Source organism: Eptesicus fuscus, chromosome 3 (assembly GCF_027574615.1).
Source record: "Eptesicus fuscus isolate TK198812 chromosome 3, DD_ASM_mEF_20220401, whole genome shotgun sequence".
NCBI lineage: Eukaryota > Metazoa > Chordata > Mammalia > Chiroptera > Vespertilionidae > Eptesicus > Eptesicus fuscus.
The window spans coordinates 16,183,322-16,202,916 of NC_072475.1; the positions used below are offsets into that span (position 1 = coordinate 16,183,322).

The 19,595-nt window shown below is 36.9% G+C and overlaps 1 protein-coding gene across 1 annotated transcript in view; it reads left to right on the top strand.

Annotated features, from left to right (window-relative positions):
- The window catches only part of TMPRSS15 (transmembrane serine protease 15), a 105,838-nt gene that overhangs the window by 17,110 nt on the left and 69,133 nt on the right, over nucleotides 1–19,595 (top strand). The window contains exons 5-8 of the mRNA XM_054710925.1: nucleotides 90–125; nucleotides 8,727–8,858; nucleotides 14,504–14,612; nucleotides 18,298–18,404. Of these exons, the coding sequence (XP_054566900.1) occupies nucleotides 90–125; nucleotides 8,727–8,858; nucleotides 14,504–14,612; nucleotides 18,298–18,404 (384 nt within the window). The remainder of the gene's footprint in view (nucleotides 1–89; nucleotides 126–8,726; nucleotides 8,859–14,503; nucleotides 14,613–18,297; nucleotides 18,405–19,595) is intronic.

Here is a 19,595-nt window from a genome sequence, read left to right on the forward strand (position 1 = left end):
GAATGTTAAACAGGAAGACTATACAACAAATTCCTAATAATCAGTTTAAAATATAATAGTTGTTTTAATGTCATTTCTTTTATTTACAGGCAAGCTAACAACCAACAGTCCTCTGACAACCACAGGTCAGTTTTGATAATATTATCTTTTTTGTTTTAAAAAAGTTTTCACTAATGTTTCATTCTAGGCTTCTGAGAATATAACATAGTAGTTAATATTACTCCTTTTATAGATAAGAAAACCAGAGCTTTAAAATGTGCACTTTTAGCTTTAAATTTCACCAAAAGTTAACAACATATTTTATGCTAATGCCTAGATTGTCTGACCTCACTCCAGTCCTCTATGAGAACAGAGGTGATTATCTATTGCTAAGAATGCCACCAATGGGATAAAAATGTAGCTTTCAGACATGCTTGCTCCCTCCTATGTTAACTTTAAAAGTAAAACAGTCAGTTATTTTTACACAAAATTGGCTTACACGGGAATTGCAATTTGGGACGTGCAAGCTATGACAAAGCCAAGAGAATGTTACTTTCTAAAAAAAAAAAAAAGGAGGAGCTGTAAAAGCAAGATGCCATTGGAAGATAGGGGAGTTTGAAGTGTAGTGGCTTCCCATTGGCTGATTCATGGTGGTTTATTATTGGCTGTGCCTGTTGCTAGACAAGGAGAAAATCTTCCTCCTGCTAAAATCTGCAAGGTACATTGAATGGTTGTGTGTGTGAGAGCTCCTCCTGCAGGGCTTTCTGACTTCATCTTAAATGAGACTTTTAATTTATTTTTATTGTTAAAAGTATTACAGCTGTCACCCTTTTTTCCCCCATTGACCCCCTCCACCTCAGGCCTTTGAGGTGTGAAAATACAAATACATTTTAAATGAGATTTTTTTAAATGTATTTGTATTTTCACACCTAGCAACACCCACAGGTACTGGTTGCCAAACCAGGACCAAAGTAGCCTTGATTCACTCATTCAACAATTTTTCATTAAGTGCCTACTTTGTGCCAACTCCTGGTATGTATCTTTGACAATTTATCTGAATTTCTAGCAATTATCTACTGTTCTTTTGTCTATCTGCTGGTTCACTAAAGCAACTTCTCTGGTCCCAACTTAACCATCAGTTGAATGGCCTGTGTGTGTCCCCAGTCTCATCCAGTAAACTCCATACAGGCAAGATTGCATAGATCTTCAGCTCCTCAAATAATAATGCCATTTTTGTGTTATTGTTATATGCATACATGAAAAGGACATTTCTGTGTAAATACCTTTCTGGGTAAGACTGAATAATTCTTGTATGAAATGGTTGATGTGATGTTTGAAAACCAAAGTGATACATAAATCATTAGAATGCTTTATGAAACACACTATCACACCTCCAAACCCATACAGGTCTTTTATGGTAGGATAAACCTGCCTGCTGTTGTATTTACTTGTTATTCATATAGTCATACAACATATAGAAAAATAAAACTGCTCTTCAGGCCATAGTCCCTTCTCCAAAGTGAAAGACTATGGCATCTACAATCACCTTGCAACACACTTTCAAAGCATGGTCTTAGGATTGATAAAGGTTAATTTGTTTAGCCTAAAAGTAAACTGAAAAAAAAAATTGAATATATTAAGATTAATTAATTTTCAAAATGTTGAAAGTCAGCAACAAATATTCAAATTAGTGTCCTGTTTTCTATTTGTCTGTCTGTGTATTGATTCACTGAATGATTCATATAATCCAAGTTATTGGGGACCACTTAGGTTTATAAAATATCCAAAGAGAAATATGTGGAAAGACTGAGGGGAGAAAAATCAATGTCAAAGCAAGAAATCCTTGGACTCAACTTTTTCACCCTTACTCTCCTGAAGATATACCCATCAAAAATATAGGAAGTGGCTGAACCATATGCCCAGTTTCCTCTGGCCAAAGAAATGATGAATGGGGGACAGAGAACATAGGTCAATACTCCTCCCATACTTTTCTCTCCTGGGGAGTAGAGCAGAAATCTCCTTTCCTACAAGAAAACCACAGGAGCGGGTTAAGCATACAGTTAGTCTTAGCTTTCACATTTTAAACAGTTGTTATTCAAAATGAAAAGAAAAAAAAAAAGTAACATACAACTCTCAGTCATTAAAAAGGCTTGGTAAACCCACCACTATCTAAATTCACCAGTTATTCTATCTGTAGTACTTGGCAAGCTACCTAGTCTTTTTAAACTTTATATTAATTGTCCGAAAGATAATTAAAATACATGTCTTAGAGAGTGGTCATGAGAATTGAGATAAAACAGATACCACAGTACTGTCTCCATTCATGCCTAGCATAAAGAGGAACACAACCAATGTTACATCCCCACTCCCTTTCCCATTCTGAGTTTTTTAAAAAATACAGTTGGATACATTTTTTAACAGAACTTTCAAAAACTAAACTAAGGTTAAAATGAGATGATTATACTCAGTAATACTCATTTTAATCTGATCATTTATTTGACCAAAAAAGTAAAAATAAAAACACAAAAAACCCAAACTCCATTTCTGAAGCTTCCTGTTATTGGAGACTGTATAGAATTACCTTAATCAGTCCTCACAGAATTATAAGGTAAGTAGGTGGCAAAATATCATATTTCCTCTTTTACTGGATCCACGAGTTCCAAATCATATTTCCCATTTGTTCCTCTCAGCTGGCAAGATACTATAGATTTATAGAGGAGAACGAGGCAATTAAACTTGAAAACCGCAGTTTCCAAGCCATAATATATTATGAATATGCTTTTCAAGGATGTTAAGTTTATTCTCATGTTTGAGAAAAATCAACAAATGCATGCATCATATACCTGCCGTTAATACTATTATAAATTATGCCAAAGAAAATGTTTGTATGATAGCGGGTTCAAAGTCCATGAAGACTATGTTCTATTGTTCAGCTGCCTTTGTTGTCAATTACCATAAAGTTTTACTAACCCATTTGGAACACTAGAGGAGAGAGATAAGAACTAAAGTTACATTTCACTGGTTGATTTCTGGGCTGCTAAAGAGTACCTAGAGGGGTGGTTTTGGGCAAATTGTTCAAATGCTTGCAGGGTTTGTAGCATACAGCTTGTCCTAGTCTTTGGTTACTTACTGTGTAGGCAATTATTGCAGAAAAACAAAGTTTCACTATCATGGGCTTTCTCAGCCTTATACAAAAAAAATGCAATCTTGCTACCATTCCACTACGTGCAAGAGTTTGGGGACTGAAGAAAAATAATTGGCTGATTTAATGAAATTGGGTCAGGAGAAGCTAAGGTGGAATTATGTTCCTCAGTTGAATTGCCCCAGGACTATAACACAGGGACTTTTTCTGACACCAAATGCATTATGACTTTAAGTGTGTTTCTTTCTCTACATTTAAGAGAACAATATTAATATATTGTTAAGCACTGAAGACCCTTCTGTGCACGTGATATCAGAACTGTTAAAGTACCTTTCCCCTGTAATTTCATTTGGATTGACCCACTATGGTCTTGCTGAAGAGATTAAATTTGTTCTATCAAAGTGGATGAGAATTTCTGTAAGGTGATAGCTATTTTTCCAATACCGTGTAGTGAAATGCAGTTGGTCTCTAAAGGCAGGCGTTCTAGGATTCAGATTCTACTGCCACTGCTAAGCAAGCTATAAGGCTCTTGGGCTCAATTTGTCTCAAACAGCATCGCTTGACTGCTTAGTATTATTACTCCCATTTAAATAACAGGGAAAATAGCCCAGCCAACATGGCTTAGTGGTTGATCATTGACCTATAAACCAGGAGACTGAGGTTCGGTTCCTGGTCAGGGGGCTATGGGCTTGATCCCCATTGGGAGCATGCAGGAAGCAGCTGATCAATGACTCCTTCATCATTGATGATTCTAACTCTCTTTCCCTCTTCCTTCCTCTCTGAAATCAATAAAAATGTATTTTTAAAAAATAAATAAATAACAGGGAAAATAAAAATCTAGGATTTCCAAAATGTGATTTTCAAATTATTATCTTGCATTAACACTTTTTATAACTGGTTTGAAAGGAAAAAATGGCTTTCAGTTTTTCATCCTCCATATGCCAAGCACAGGGCCTGCCCAAGTAGGCACAGGAGGTTCCTCACCCCAAATCACTAGAAATTATTATGACTTTAGAGCACGCTGAACTAATCACACTAAGTTTATACTGAATCTTTCATGATACAAATGTAAATGGATAATTAAAACTTTTCATTTGCAGAACTCCAATTAATACTAGTTTACTATTGGGTTTTCATAATATGCCAAGAAATTAACATCCTGAAGATAAAATATCATATAGATATAAAAATATGTGCAGGTGTTTTTCCACTCAAGATAACAGTAACTAATATCCAGGGAATTTGATCAGCTTCTAATAAACAAAACAAATTAATATTCTCTTAAAATATAATTATTTAGCCTAGCCAGCATGGCTCAGGGGTTCATCGAGCTATGAACCAGATCAGGTTCAATTCCCAGTCAGGGCACATGCCCAGGTTCCAGGCTCAATGCCCAGTGGAGAGCATGCAGGAGGCACCTGATCAATGATTCTCTCTCATCACTGATGTTTCTGTCTCTCCCACTCTCTTCCTTTCTGAAATCAATAAAAATAAGGAAAAATCACACAACTATTTAACCCCTTTCCTGAAAACTCTCTATTGAGAAGTACAGTGCAGACTTAGAAAAAGAGAAAGACCAGAGTAAAAATTAAGGAATGAAATGGCAAATGGAGTAGTCCACAACTCAAAGAACTCTAGTTTTAAAAATGAAAGGTTATTTTTTTTAAAAACTGGCATCAGGCTAATTTCTGTAACAGTTAATGCTTTAATCAATGATTTTGTTGGAAATTGTCACCATGTATGTGTATGTAAAATGAGGTAAAAATGCAATCTAATAAAAAGCTAAACCGTACTGATCTTATATAACAATTATATTTTCCATATTGGTTTCAATATGAGGAACTTCTTGCCCTACTTGGTTTGGCTCAGTGGATAGAGTGTCGGCCTGCAGACCAAAGGGTCCCAGGTTTGATTCTGGTCAAGGGCACAGGTCTCAGGTTTGATTCTGGTCAAGGGCACGTACCTCAGTTGCAGACTTCTCCCCAGCCTGGGCCCTGGTCAGGCTCATGCAGGAGGCAACCAATTCTCACATCGATGTTTCTCTCTGTCTTTCCCTTTCTCTCCCACTTTGTCTAAAAATCAAATGAGGTAAAAATGCAATCTAATAAAAAGCTAAACCGTACTGATCTTATATAACAATTATATTTTCCATATTGGTTTCAAAATGAGGAACTTCTTGGAACTTCGAGGAAATATCCTCGGGTGAGGATTAAAAATATATACATATTCTCTTTCTTCATTGACCAAGGCAGCTGAAAAGTGTTTATGAAAAAAAATCTATAGAAATATAATACAAAATAAGCTAGAGTTCCTCAGGTGAGGATTAAAAATATATACATATTCTCTTTCTTCAATGACCAAGGCAGCTGAAAAGTGTTTATGAAAAAATCTATAGAAATATAATACAAAATAAGCTAGAGTTCCTAATATTTCCACTTTCAAATCAAAATACTTCAAACTACAGTCATTTTCTAATCCCATCAGCTGTTGCTCTTATATTCACTACTAGGGGCCCAGTGCACGAATTTGTGCACCTTGAAAAGAACTGTGGGCCGTGAGGCTGCAGTGGGCACAAGGGCAGGTCTTGGCCCATCCTCCCTGCCCTGCCCAGCCCCTCCCACTGCAGCCCCTGTCCCCTGTCTGCTGGCAGTCCCGCTCATGCAGCCACTGCTCCCATGCACTGACAGAACAGAGCAATTGGGGCCGACGCCAGCAGTGGGTGCAAGCCGGGGCTGGTACCATCAGCGGGTGCCAACGGCCAGCGGGACTGCGGTGCACAGGAGCAAAGAATTTTCAGTAACCACCAGAGGCTCGCCCCAATGACTGCAACCAGTGCCCCACCTTGGTCTGGCACCCCTGCTCACCTGCCCCACCATCCTGCCACAGCCGATGCCCGCCATGTTCCGCATGCACCCTGTGGTGGTCAGCACACGTCATAGCGACTGATTGTTCGGTTGTTCCACTGTTCAGTCTATTTGCATATTAGGGTTTTATATAGAGAGATATATATAGATATAGATTGTAACTAACGACCCTTATTAATTTAACTGGCCAATCCAGAATGATACCAGTGTAGGTATCATTCTTAGCACCCCTTCTCCCCATTCCTTTGGTCAGGAGCACATCTGGCCACTAAAGCTCACCAATTTTATTTGTAAAATAGCAACTGAGTCCATGTCCCATCTCCTCTGCTAGCGCAAGAGTTCTAACCCTCACTAACTTTCTCCTTGATTATTGTAACAGTTTATCTTGTTCTCCTCTTTCTACATGACTCTGACTCTCCAGTTGGCTCCAGAATTGTGTTATTGAGACATAGACTGGTCATATCACATAGATATCTAAAAACTTTCCATGCCATTGCCTATAGAAAAAAAAATATTTCTAACATTTTACAAAGACAAAATCAGTCCCCTAGTATTTGGCACCGCACTCCCTGCCTTCTGTGGCTTTCACTAACATCCTACCATCCGGAGAAGTTAGATTCACCTGTTGTTCATATATTGTTATGCTCCTGTCACACAATGTATACATTCCATATGCCTCTCTTCCTGGAACATTTCTAGGTATCCTTCAAAACCTACTTTATATAAAGATGTTTATAACCTCTATCTCAAAAGGAAACAAATTGCCTAATCCTTGGTGTTCCCATAGCACATTTTTAGATCTCTTTTTAAAAACTAACTAGAGGCCCAGTGCACGAAATTCGTACATGGATAGGGTCCCTAGTGGCTGCCAGCCACAAGCTGGGACCTTCCTTCGTTCCACACCAACCTCTGGTGGTCAACGCACATCATAGCAAGCGATCAAACTCCCAGTCAGTCGAACTCCCTAGAGGAACTTTGCATATTGGCTTTTATATATATAGATTAGTAATGACCCAGTCTCTCACTAAACTCCAAGCTCCATGAAACTAGAGTCTCTGTCTTACTCCTCCCTTTACCTCCATCCCTTAAAAATGTGTTACACAAATTAATAGACAATAAATACTTATGGGGTGAGTGAATAATCACTAATGACATCAAAGGATCCCATGTGTTTTTGAGGTTGGATCTACAGCATTTAATAGGTCATAGATAGAGATATGGAGCATCAGGGAGTGAAGTTCCCATGGGAAGTATTAGGACACACAAAGTATACATCTTCCTAACTATATCCCCAAATCTGAATAGCTAGAATTCTATTAACTACTATTAAAATGAGACCTATAGTGTCTAAAATAAAACTTTTTGTTGTTTATTTATTTAGAAAGCATTTATGGAATACTATTGACATTCCACCTTTCATGGGTCAGGGACTTAATGTTTAAGGACTTTTTTGATTATTATTTCATAGATATCAATGGTTATAGTATGCATTTGGATTTATTCAGTATTCTTTTTATCATTCTTTTTTTAATGTCTTATATGGGAATATTCTGTCATTTGTGAACAGCTCTGATCTTTATCCTGTTCGGTTTTTAGATGTTAGGTGATCCATGAATTTCCCAAATGTTTATATCCTTTTTAATTGGAGTTACTTATAAAAATCTAATTTAGTTCTATATATACTCAGCAACTCTGTCCATAAATGTTCCAAATTAGGTATTACCTTAGTAGATTCATTGACATAAGCACTTTTATTTTTGCAATTAATTTCATAGAGCATTAGGAGACATTTCAGTGTAAAATATGATTTTAGAGCCCAGCAGATGGCAGTGCAGTGCTGGTTTTAAGGTTAAGAACAATAACCCCCAAAAAATGCTATTGAGTTTAAAGATTTTCAAAAACTTTAAAACATCATTGTCATTCTAATCATAGACGAAAATAATCAGATTATCACACTGCTCTGAAAAATAGAAACGTATGTCTTTATCTAGTGAGCATAGAACAACATGTCATTTTTAGAATCACACCTAAAATTTCCAAGTTAATTTCTAGAGTAAAATGTGTTTCTTGCTGCACCTCGATGTGTAGGCTGAGAAGTGCACATTGATCAGATCCAGGCAAGAGATGGCATAGAACTCGTCAGGGGCATGTCTTTCCTGTAAGAACCCCTGACCCAAGAAGCAAACAAATATTGAAGGAAATAGTCATTGGATTTTTTTCTACTGCTCAATATAGCTCTGTGCTGGGAATTTTAAGTATTTTATTTTACTATAAAATGGCTTTCGTTGACAAATTTTGCTCTACAAAATGCAAACCTTGATTTCAGCCACAATATTTTTGAATAATATGTTTATGAGTGAATGAAATGACTACCAGTGATGCAGATGCTGTGGAAAACATTCCAACAAATTGTCCCATATAACATATATAACAATCCTAGGAGGTGTAAATAATAGGGGCCAAATGTCAAAACTGTAGTGTTGATTTATCAAGGGTAAAATAAAATAAACATTCATATTTAACATCTATGAAGAATTTGTTTAATATAAAATTCTAAATTTTTACAAATAACTGATATATTAAATGAAATTAATATTTCCAGGGGAAATTAAATATGTGCTTATAAGTAAGAATCTAAATGATAAAAATGCATAATAAATATAAAAACATTGTACATATGGTAAGGAATTAAATCTAATACATATGCAGTACATTTACAAACTCAATCTTTTTTCCTTAAGGCAATGTCTCAGTGAAGTGTCCGCCTGGTTCAAGGCCTTGTGCTGATGCTCTAAAATGTATCGCAAGTGACTTATTTTGTGATGGAGAATTAAACTGCCCAGATGGTTCTGATGAAGACAATAAAACTTGTGGTAAGTAATATTCCCTCCCTATTCTCTTCCCCCCTTGCTTGATGGAGACCATGTACACATACTGTTGACCTTAGAAACAACCAAACCTGTGGAGAATTTCTAGAAGAGTTTATTTGAGCCAAATTGACAACATGTGCAAGGGAGCAAGATCTCAAATGCTCTGGGGATGAGCAGTTTAGTTTTTCAGTGTCTTTCATGCATTTGAAATGAAGGAGGGAACATAAGGAAGATGACACAAAAGTTGGAGAAAGCAAGCCAGGCATTGATTACAGGATAGTTACAGTCATGTTTTTCTTGTACTTGAGAAGACGAGGTTTGAAGGGGAGTCACATATTTGGAAGAGTGGTCTGAAAGAGGGGCAATTTCAAAGGTATATACACTGAGTGGCCAGATTATGATGATCTCTGAACATATAATAATCTGGCCACTCAGTGTATATCCTATATAATAAAAGGCTAATATGCAAATTGTCCTCTCGATCAGGAGTTTGACCAGCAGGCAGGCCGGCCAACCACCCATGTCCCCTCCCCCTGGCCAGGCTGGCTGGACCCCACCCATGCACGAATTCATGCACTGGGCCTCTAATATATATATACATATATATGCATTCAGAGATCATAATAATCTGGCCATTCAGTGAATATTAACTTAGGTGCCCAGAAAGTATGGGCAGGACTTACTTAAGGCAAAGACAAGCCTTTTACTAAAGAAGTTATATACTAGGAATGACTACCCGCTGTGACCTGCCCAGTTATGAATTTATAATCAGATCATTCTGTGAGGTTACTTGCATAGAACCCCTTTTCCCATCCACAATACATAGATCCAGACCATATATATATACATCATGCATATGTATGTAGACTATCTACTAGTACATAGATCCTCACTGTGTGTGTGTGCGCGCGCGCTCGCGCACGCGCACACACACACACACACACACACACACACACACACACCTCAGATACCAGAAACTATTGGAGAATAAGATTTCCCTATAGCCATGATTATAATTTAACACAAAATCTAAAACATAATTATTCAATTTTCCTAAACTTTATTTTATACAATATTAATATTAATAAAACAGAATTTCATTTGATGATGGAAAGGATGGAAAGGATGCTGTGGTTAGAAATGCCTGTCATAAGTGGGGCAAAAGAATGGCATTCTTTTCCATCCCATATTAAACTATTCCAAAATGATTGTTATGTATTTGAGTGCTTTTCATTTTTTTCCACCATCATAATATCAGTCTCTGTTTTCCATTCTAATGGTCCCTAACTCATTACTTGCTATTCTTTCATTTTGATTGTTGCTTTTATTTGCCTTTTGACATAGAAACAACAAATAGACCCCAAAAATAATGTACTTGAGTTGTAGATCTGTGAATAATAGAAATCAGTTGTGAATAAGATCTTAAAGTCTCATGAATAAAACATCTGTGTTTTATTTGTAAATGTTGGCATCTGTTAATAATAACAGTTTCTATCATTATTAATAGCACTTAAGTAGTATGTACTATATGCCAAGCATGCTCCTAAGTTATTTAAACACATTTACTCTTTGACTTATTTCTTCATTGTATAGTTGTATAGTTGAGTAACATATACATGAAAGATTACCACATAAATATAGATTAATAAGCAATGTGAAGACCTATTAAATAATTCTAACTTATAATTTGTTTTTGAAAAATTTAACAGAAAGCATGAATTGAATAATTTTTGATGTGATTCATGATCCATGTCAACATTGATCCTGAGAACAATTAGCTCCTGAAGTGTGTAAAGGCTGTAGTTGCTATTTGCTACACTTTGCATTCCTAGTATTTGTTTTAATTTGCTTTTCTTGGTTGCTATTAATTGAAGATGAACACTCCAATAATAACCAAAGTTTTAAAAATTACCTATCCACTTGAAACATACTTTAAAAGATAGGAAGTTGGTCTGTTTCCCATCACCAACTCAAAGAGAAAAAAAAAGAGGCAACTTGACCAAAGAGGCTTCTTTTACTAAGAAATCCTAATTCAAATGTTCTTGGATAAAATTCAAACCTTCAAAGTTTAAGTACATACTTTGAAGTGCACTCATAGCATATTGGAAGAAAGTGCAGACTACAGAATATTTTTAATCTATTTTATATAACTAAGTTACTCAAAGCAGAAGAAAGAAACCTATTTTTCTTTTGCTGTGGTTTCCAGGCAGTTTTCAAAACCTTTTCAGGGAGAATATAACACAAGTGTGCCATCATGAGGTAATACAGGTGAAGTTGATTTACATTTCAAAAATAATAGTGTATGCCAAAGTGAGACACATGTCTTTAAGTCTGTATAATGATGATCAATAATTTTACATTGGGGGAGGGAGGGTGGGTTTATATAATCATGAAATGAACCACACCTATAATTTGATATTTACTGTCATGGAGTTAATAATTTTCATGATAAATTAATATCAATGCATATCAAAAAATCACCATAGGTAAGTATGAAACTTGTCCTAAAATAAGTTATAAAGCCATGAATTACTTTTCTGAGCCACTATAAATTTATGGCATGAGCCTCACTCACTATTAGAACTGAATTAATTCCCTAAATTTGTGTTAAGGACCAAATGCATTATTACTTTTCATTCTCTTGGAAATTTTGTGTTAATTGAACTTTAGTATCAACTTGCCATTTGTATCACTAACTTTCTTAATCTCCTCAATTCCCATTTTCTGTTTTTCTTGATTCTCTTCATTATTTGTAATTTAGCATTGTATTATTAGTAGAATTGTATCTATTTTGGAAAATAAATATGAAGAATTTGTAGATGAGAAATTGGACAAATCAATCAATTAATCTATATTAATCCAGCTAGAATTCAGGCATATACGTTATTTTATTTATCATTTAATTATTAAGTGGTGAGCCCAAAAGCACTGACTTCACCTCAGCATCAAATCAGGTAGCTTTTCTGCCTGAAAGCCCTTGTCATCAATCTACATTCACAGCAAAATTAATTTAAGGGAATTCTTTCTATATGAAATTGACCTATACTCTCCCTCTATTTCTCTTTTTTCTCTCAGTTGTGAACTCTAATTCTAGTTTATGTTATTAAGAGAGTCACATTAATATTGACTTCCCCACACAGCTTCCTCTTTTAGTATTTAGTTATTTAGGCTTGCACAACTTAGAGCTGACTATAGCTGAACCAAGATTTCTTTAAATTGTTTTTTCCTTCTGATTAGAATCACATCAGCAGGAAAGTTTACTTTTTAGCTGACTCACAGCCTCCAGCTCAATGTTCAGGTCTATTTGGAAGTTGGCAAGTGTCTCCACAAATTGTTTTCATGCTTCTCTGTGTGTGCACCACAGACCAGAGTGATGGCCATAGAAGCTATCCACCAAAGTTGGACTTGAACATCCTGGAGAATTCAATGCCCTGCACAAACATGTAAATATTGAGCCTGCAGAGGGCGCTCTCAGCAGGTCCTAAGAGTATATACCCTTGTAAATCTCATCCCACCACAGACAACATTTTGGTAGCTCAAAAGAACTGCTGATATTACTTGACAGACTCATTTATCTCCCACTCAGAGTTTTTTCTGATACTGCCCTGGAAAGCACTTTGTAGACTAAAAAGTTATTACCCTGAAACCCCAGTAATCCTACTCAGCCACAGCTGCGTTATACCTGTTTTCCCAAAAGGTTATCTTGCTCCATTGCCTTATGTAAAATTAGGTTCTCCAGAAACAGCCTGAAATTAACTGAGAGAATACATAAGAAAGTCCCTAGCACAAACCTCTATCTTGAAATAATATTTTGACATTGTGAGCTTTGCTATCATGAGTAGTTTCATCATACTGTAATTTTATTTTAAATATCATAAAAAGTATTCTTCTCCACCTTTACTTGCATGCAAGAATTCACCGAAGGCCCTTCAGTGTAGAGTGTCCCTCCCCACCAACACTCAGCACTTGCATAGACCACTGGACAGTCAGATTGGAGAGGGTGCAGGCTGGGCTGAGGGACACACACCCCCGTGCACAAATTTCGTGCACCGGGCCTCTAGTCCTATATAATAAAAGCCTAATATGCAAATTGACCAAACGGTTGAATAACCGGTAGCTACGACATGTACTGACCACCAGGGGGCAGACACTCAACGCAGGAGCTGCCCCCTGGTGGTCAGTGTTCTCCCATAGGGGGAGTGCCGCTCAGCCAGAAGCTGGGCTCATGGCTGGTGAGCGCAGCAGCAGTGGCGGGAGCCTCTCCCACCTGCACTACAGGCAGGCAGTAAGGAGCAAGGGGTTCCAGACTGCAAGAGCCCCAAACTGCAAGAGGTATGTCTGACAGCCAGCTTAGGCTCGCTGGCAGACATCCCCCGAGGGGTCCCGGACTGCGAGAGGGTGCAGGCTGGACTAAGGGATCCCTCCCCCAGTGCACAAATCTTATGCACTGGGCCTTTAATGACTTTATAACTGTCTGGCACACAGAAAATGCTTTATACATTCCAGCAGTGATATTTTAGGGCTGGTAGGATTGATCGCCCCACCTCATTAAATACCAAGTATTTACAATAGCAGTGGACTGTCTCACATTGCTTATAATCTTGGAGTACATAGATTTCTTGACAAACTGCAATTAAAAAGCTCTATATATCACATAAAATACAGGCAGACAGTATTCTTACTTTTACGGTCATTGAAGATAAGTGATTCATCGTCCCAATTGTTTGGCATGAATTGTGGTGGGCAGGGTTGAAAGTGAAGGAGATTTTCTCTTGTGTCTTGAAAATTATTAAGCTCTGCATTAAAAAGTCACATATTTTACTGTTTATCTTTAAAACATATAAATTAGCTCTACGTTTATACAAAAGGAGATTTCATTCTCTCGACAGGCCACAATTTTCTCTATTTCCTTTCCTGAGGTCTGTGACGGCCCGTGCAGAGTTGAATCCTTGCACTTGGGTGGTTATCTTTTCTGTTCTCAGTGTGTTGTTATTTTTTGTTGTCTTCGGCTTGGAATCAGGCTATCAAGTCATAATCCAATGCAATCAATCCCTGGGTCATTGTTATTAGAAATACTTTCAGTCTAAACATTTCTTTACCAAAGTATTTTTTTATGCTTTATAAAAATGATATCCCAAATTGCTAAAAGTTAACCAAAAACATTTGATTTTTTTGCCAAGATTTTTAAGTGCTGGTCAATTCTTTAATTCTTTTGCCCATGTAAATTATCTTATATCATATCATAGCTTGCATTTTATAACTTAGCACAGCTTCTGTGTAATATTACAATGGGCTTTTCCATCCTTACTTTAGAATTAGCTTATTCAGCACTCAGATTCCAGGGATAGCGATTTAATTTTGTTAAATTTATTCCATTTCTATACCCCCCGCCAATGCTTCTGGCATAGGAGGAGTTAACAATATACCAGGAGAAAAAGGACACATTCTAGGAGTCATTTGAAAATAGCCAGTGGATTTTAAGCATGAGATCTGATCTCCCGTTGCATCATTCAGTTTTATAAAATAGCCTCGCACAGATTCAGTCATGAGCACTCTATAAAGTGTTCATTAACCTATTTAAATACCATTTCATTTGGGAAATCCTCCCAAGATTGTTTTTGTCTAACATTAATTGTCATTTTTAACAGCCACAACTTGTGATGGAAGATTTTTGTTGACCGGATCTTCAGGGTCCTTTGAGGCTACCAACTATCCAAAGCCTTCTAAATCAAGTGCCGTTTGCCAGTGGATTATACGGTAATATGCCATCTTCTATTCCCCATTCTTAAGTCATAAAGTCACTCTCTGATGCACTAAGTCTTACCACCTTTAGCAATGTATTAATTTTTCCCAAAATTGTTTTCATTAGCTATGAAGCAAAGCCTTCCCAACTGATAATCTGCCCAAGAAGTTTCCTTCTTATTCTTAACCTTTTAAAAAGGCCTCCTGCCAGCCCAGCGGGCCTGGCTCAGTGGTTGAGGGTCGACCCATGAACCAGGAGGTCATGGTTTGATTCCCAGTCTGGGTTGCAGGCTCAATCTCCAGTGTGCTGCATGCAGGAGGCAGCTGATCAATGATTCTCTCTCATCATTGATGTTTCTATCTCTGTCTCCCTCTCCCTACTTCTCTGAAATCAATTTAAAAGAAATAATAACAGAATAAAAAGGCCTCCTGTCTAATAATTAGGCCATCTCATTGGGCCCTGTAGCAAGTTTTTTCCTGTGGTTGCCACAGATCAAGTCCTGCCAAATTAAACAGTACATGTGTATGTCTGTGTATCACAGGAAATGGTGAATCACATCACATGCAACCTGATGCCAGACTAGTTCCTTTCTCTTTATGTCAGCATCTGTAGGAAAATCTCCTTTGGTGTGACTCAGTCATGGGAGATAAAGAGCTGCATACAACCCTTTCACTGTATCTTGAATAATACTTGGACCCGTTGCTATATATTTGACCTCCAAGCTTATAATTCAGTTGACCAATCCAATCAATATGATGGTCAAAATAATCAAACTGCTGATGGATGATCTACCTTAATGTTCACCTGAGCATTTTTCACAGAGGAGTGCTACCTGATGTTCCTCCCAGATATTCTAAGCAACAAATAATTTTTACTCAAATATAAAGAAAATTGAAATAAACACCTTGCAATTTTTTAAGTGTTCAGGACTTCTCACGCATGCTATGTCAATCTCCAAAAAATATATATTTCCTATTAAGCCACTGAACATTTTCTCCCCACAGCCTTCAGTCTAACTGTTCTATGGAAATTTACTTTGAGAAATGACATTCTGGTTAGTTCATTTCTCTTAACAGCTGGATGAGATAATGGTTTCACAACCTACCTACTGTAAAATAGTTTTAATCATTGTAATGATTCACTAGAAAACTAGGGGAATCAATATAACAGCTGATTAAAGAAGATTAAAAGTCAGAGCTTCGGGTTCTTGCCAAACCAAAGGTAGGAAATGGCCCCATAAAGATTCACTAGGGTTGTTTGCCTATGCAGACACATCCCAGAGATGAGATGGGCTGTGAAGGGAAGATTGTTCTAAACACATTTACTTGGCAATATTCAGGGAAAGAGCAACATCCTGTCTCTTTAAATAATTTCTATTTTGGAGCTAAGCTCCATGGAAGTCATGTAATATGACTGGAGCATAATTTCCTCTGTTTTCATGTTCTATACAACATGTTACTTGTGTGCCAAAGATATGATTTTGTATTTAAAATGGCATTGTTGATAAAATGAAAAATATCCTATTCCTTACTCTAAAGGTCATCAGAAAGCCTTAGAAAAAAATCTTAGATTACTTCTGAAAAATCCTAAATGTCTTCATGCAATCTTTCAAATTTTATTAATGCCAAATAAAAATAATGTGATTGTTATAGCCACTTCTTAATAAAGGTAGGTCAAATTCACAGGGCTTATAAGCAGAGCACAATAAACTTTTACTATAATCATAATATCCTTTCTGACACTGTTAATTAAGGAATTGTATGGTTCTGTTCTTTTTACTTCCTTTTCATTACTTAATTTTTTTAAAAACTATTTTTTAAAAAGTCATCATTGCCCTAGCTGGTTTGGCTCAGTAGATAGAGCATTGGCCTGCAGACTGAAGGGTCCCAGATTTGATTCTGGTCAAGGGCACATGCCTGGGTTGCGGGTGTGATCCCCAGTAGGGGGCGTGCAGGAGGCAGCTGATCAATGATTCTCATCATTGATGTTTCTGTCTCTCTCCTTCTCCTTTCCTCTCAGAAATCAATAAAAATATTTTTTTAAAGTCATCATTACTGTATAGATAATTTTAAAATCCAAAGAGTCGAAAACATTACCCCAACAAATACTGTACTTCATAATAAAACTACGATTTAACTAATTATGTAAATAATATAACTATTTTTTCTTCTCAAAAATTGACTGTCAGATGAGAGGCACATTGTACCAGGTGGTTTCTTTTCCCTATTGGTGATGGAAGTCGGAGTAAGCACAATACTTTTCCCTACAAGCTTAGGAGACCAATTAGGCCTTGTTCAGGGCACATTCCCACAGCCACAACATCAGGAGAACATCTGGTCTTGGCTCACTGCTTCTCACTGGGAAGGAAAGAGAAGAGTGGAGCATGCGTCCAAAAGATTAGCTTTTCCAAGGGCTGCCAAAGTCTCTTTGCCTCCTGGGGAGCACTGACGGAACCATAGTTCAGGTGCCTGGGGTGCTGAGAGCCAGGGGAACTGGGGCGACTTGCTGTGGCCAGCATGGCTTGACGTAATTGGGAGATGGGGCGCAATCTAGGCTTCTCCCTGAGGATGGACAGTGAGGAGTGCAGCATGCTTCCAACATTGCAGCTGTTCGAAGGGCTCTCCCAGGGACTGCCATGTGTCTCCCATGGCTCAAGCTGCTGAGCCTGCACAGCTTGAATGGCTGGGGGCCCGCAGGGAACCAGGGGGGAGAATGGAGTGGCTTGCTGCTATAGAACCAGAGAACTTGCAGTGCCACATATGGACACCAGAGGGAGCAAAACATTAGAAACTCCTGAAATAAACCTGCAAGCCTCTATGGCTTTTGAATAATCAACGGGTCTTAGAAAAAAAGAAAATTAGAAAACATCTTTAGACAAATGAAAACGAAAGCACTATATACTAAAAATTATGGGATGGATAAAAATCAGTACTAAGTGGAAAGTTTATAACAATAAATGCCTATATTAAGAAAGAACAAAGATCTCAAATGATCAACTTAACTTTATACCTCAAGGAACTGGAAAAAGAACAAATTGAGGCCAGTTTATTTATTCTCTAATATGATTAATATTAGAGAATAAATAAATTAAAAGGGGAATAGGGAAACAACTTTAAATAATGACACTGAGTTGTTTTTTAATATTAACAAAATTGACAAACATTTAGCTAGAGTAAGAAAAAGAGACTAGTTGAACAAATAAAATCAAAAATTAAAGAGGACGATTACAGCTGATGATGCTACAGAAACTAAAAGAATAATTACACACCAACAAATTTGGTAAAGGAAATGGATAAGTTCCTACAAACATACAATCTACCAACACTGAATTATGAAGAAATGCAAAATTTGAACAGACCAATTAAAGGAGATTGATCAGACATAACACATCCAAAGTATTCAAACCCCTAGAGAGAGAATGTAGAATGGTGATTGCCAGGGACTGGGGGAGGGTAAAATGGGGAGTTATTGTTCATTGGGTACAGTTTCAGTCATGCCAGTTGAAAAAGTTCTAGAGATCTCCCACACGACATTGTAATAGCTATCAATACCATACCATACACTAAAAATGTTATTAAGAGTGTTGATCTTATGTTGTGTTTACTATGTACAATGAAAAACATGCATTCAAATTCTAGACTGCATTAAGAGTTGTAACAATTGTTCAGTGCAATAACCTATTTTTTGCTTTTCCTTTAGTGTAAAACAAGGACTTTCCATTAAACTGAGCTTCGATTCCTTTAACATATATTATACAGATACATTAAATATCTATGAAGGTGTGGGTTCAAGCAAGATTTTAAGAGGTAAGTTAAAACAAAAATACAATCCATTATTAGAATGAAAATGGGAAACTGGAAGGGTGTGTTTTCTCTTTATTTTGAACTACATGTAGACTCAAACTTCAAGTTTCTAAAAGGAATAAACAAAACTGGTCCTCATTAAAAAAAATTTAATAATTTAGTGCTCTATGCAATCAGTCTTCTTAGTAGTAAAATAGTTACTATCTCACTTAATTCTATTCTACTTTGTGTTATTTAAAAGCATGTAGAATTTTCCAAAAATATATATAATTATATCTTTGTTCTATGCTTTGTTTGAGTGTTACTTTTTCCCATTAAGTAAAACTCAGGCAAACACTAAAAATTACTATGGTATATTTCTCTGACATTGCCTAAGTTATAAATTCATGGAACTCTTTTTCCTATTTTCAATATGCACTGTGTTCCTCTGTCTCTCTTGGGGCTATTACTAACAAAGTGGGTAAGACAATGACTAGCAAGGATAGTAGGCTCAGTAATTGGTAGATGTGGCTAGTGTTGTTATCACATAACCTTTTGTCATTAAATACCTGGATATTGACGGAAACTGAGGGAAGGGCAGGGAATGCACTAACTTAAATGTACCCTCCCCACTTTATTCTATATAACCCCAAAATGGTAGCCAACAAAGGAGTGAAATTCCAAGGGGAAATAAGCATGAAGAAGAGAATATGGAAGTGGAGTGAAAGGTTTCCTCACACTTTGGAGGAAAAGTCAAATAAAGAGCTAAGATGAGGTTCAAATGACTCCTGTTATTATAACTGCATTAATTTTAAAAATTTCAGCTTTCAAATTGTGCTTGTAGGACATGAGAAATGGATTCTATCTAATGAATGTTTTTGATTGATATATATAGACTTGAGAACTATTTAAGATATGATAATAATATGTATTTTTTCATCCTCACACGAGGATACTTTTCCATTGATTTTTAGAGAAAATGGAAGAGAGAGAGAGAGGGAAAGGCAGAGAGAAATATCGATGTGTTTACATTGATTGGTTGCCTCCTGGGGGAGGAGCCTGGAAGTGAGGTATGTGCCCTTGACTGGAATTGAACCCAGGACCCTTTGGTCCACAGGCCAACACTCTATCCACTGAGCCAAACTGGCTAGGGCAATAATATAGACTTTTTATTGGGTATTATTGGTGTGACACTCATGATACTGAGTGCTGTTT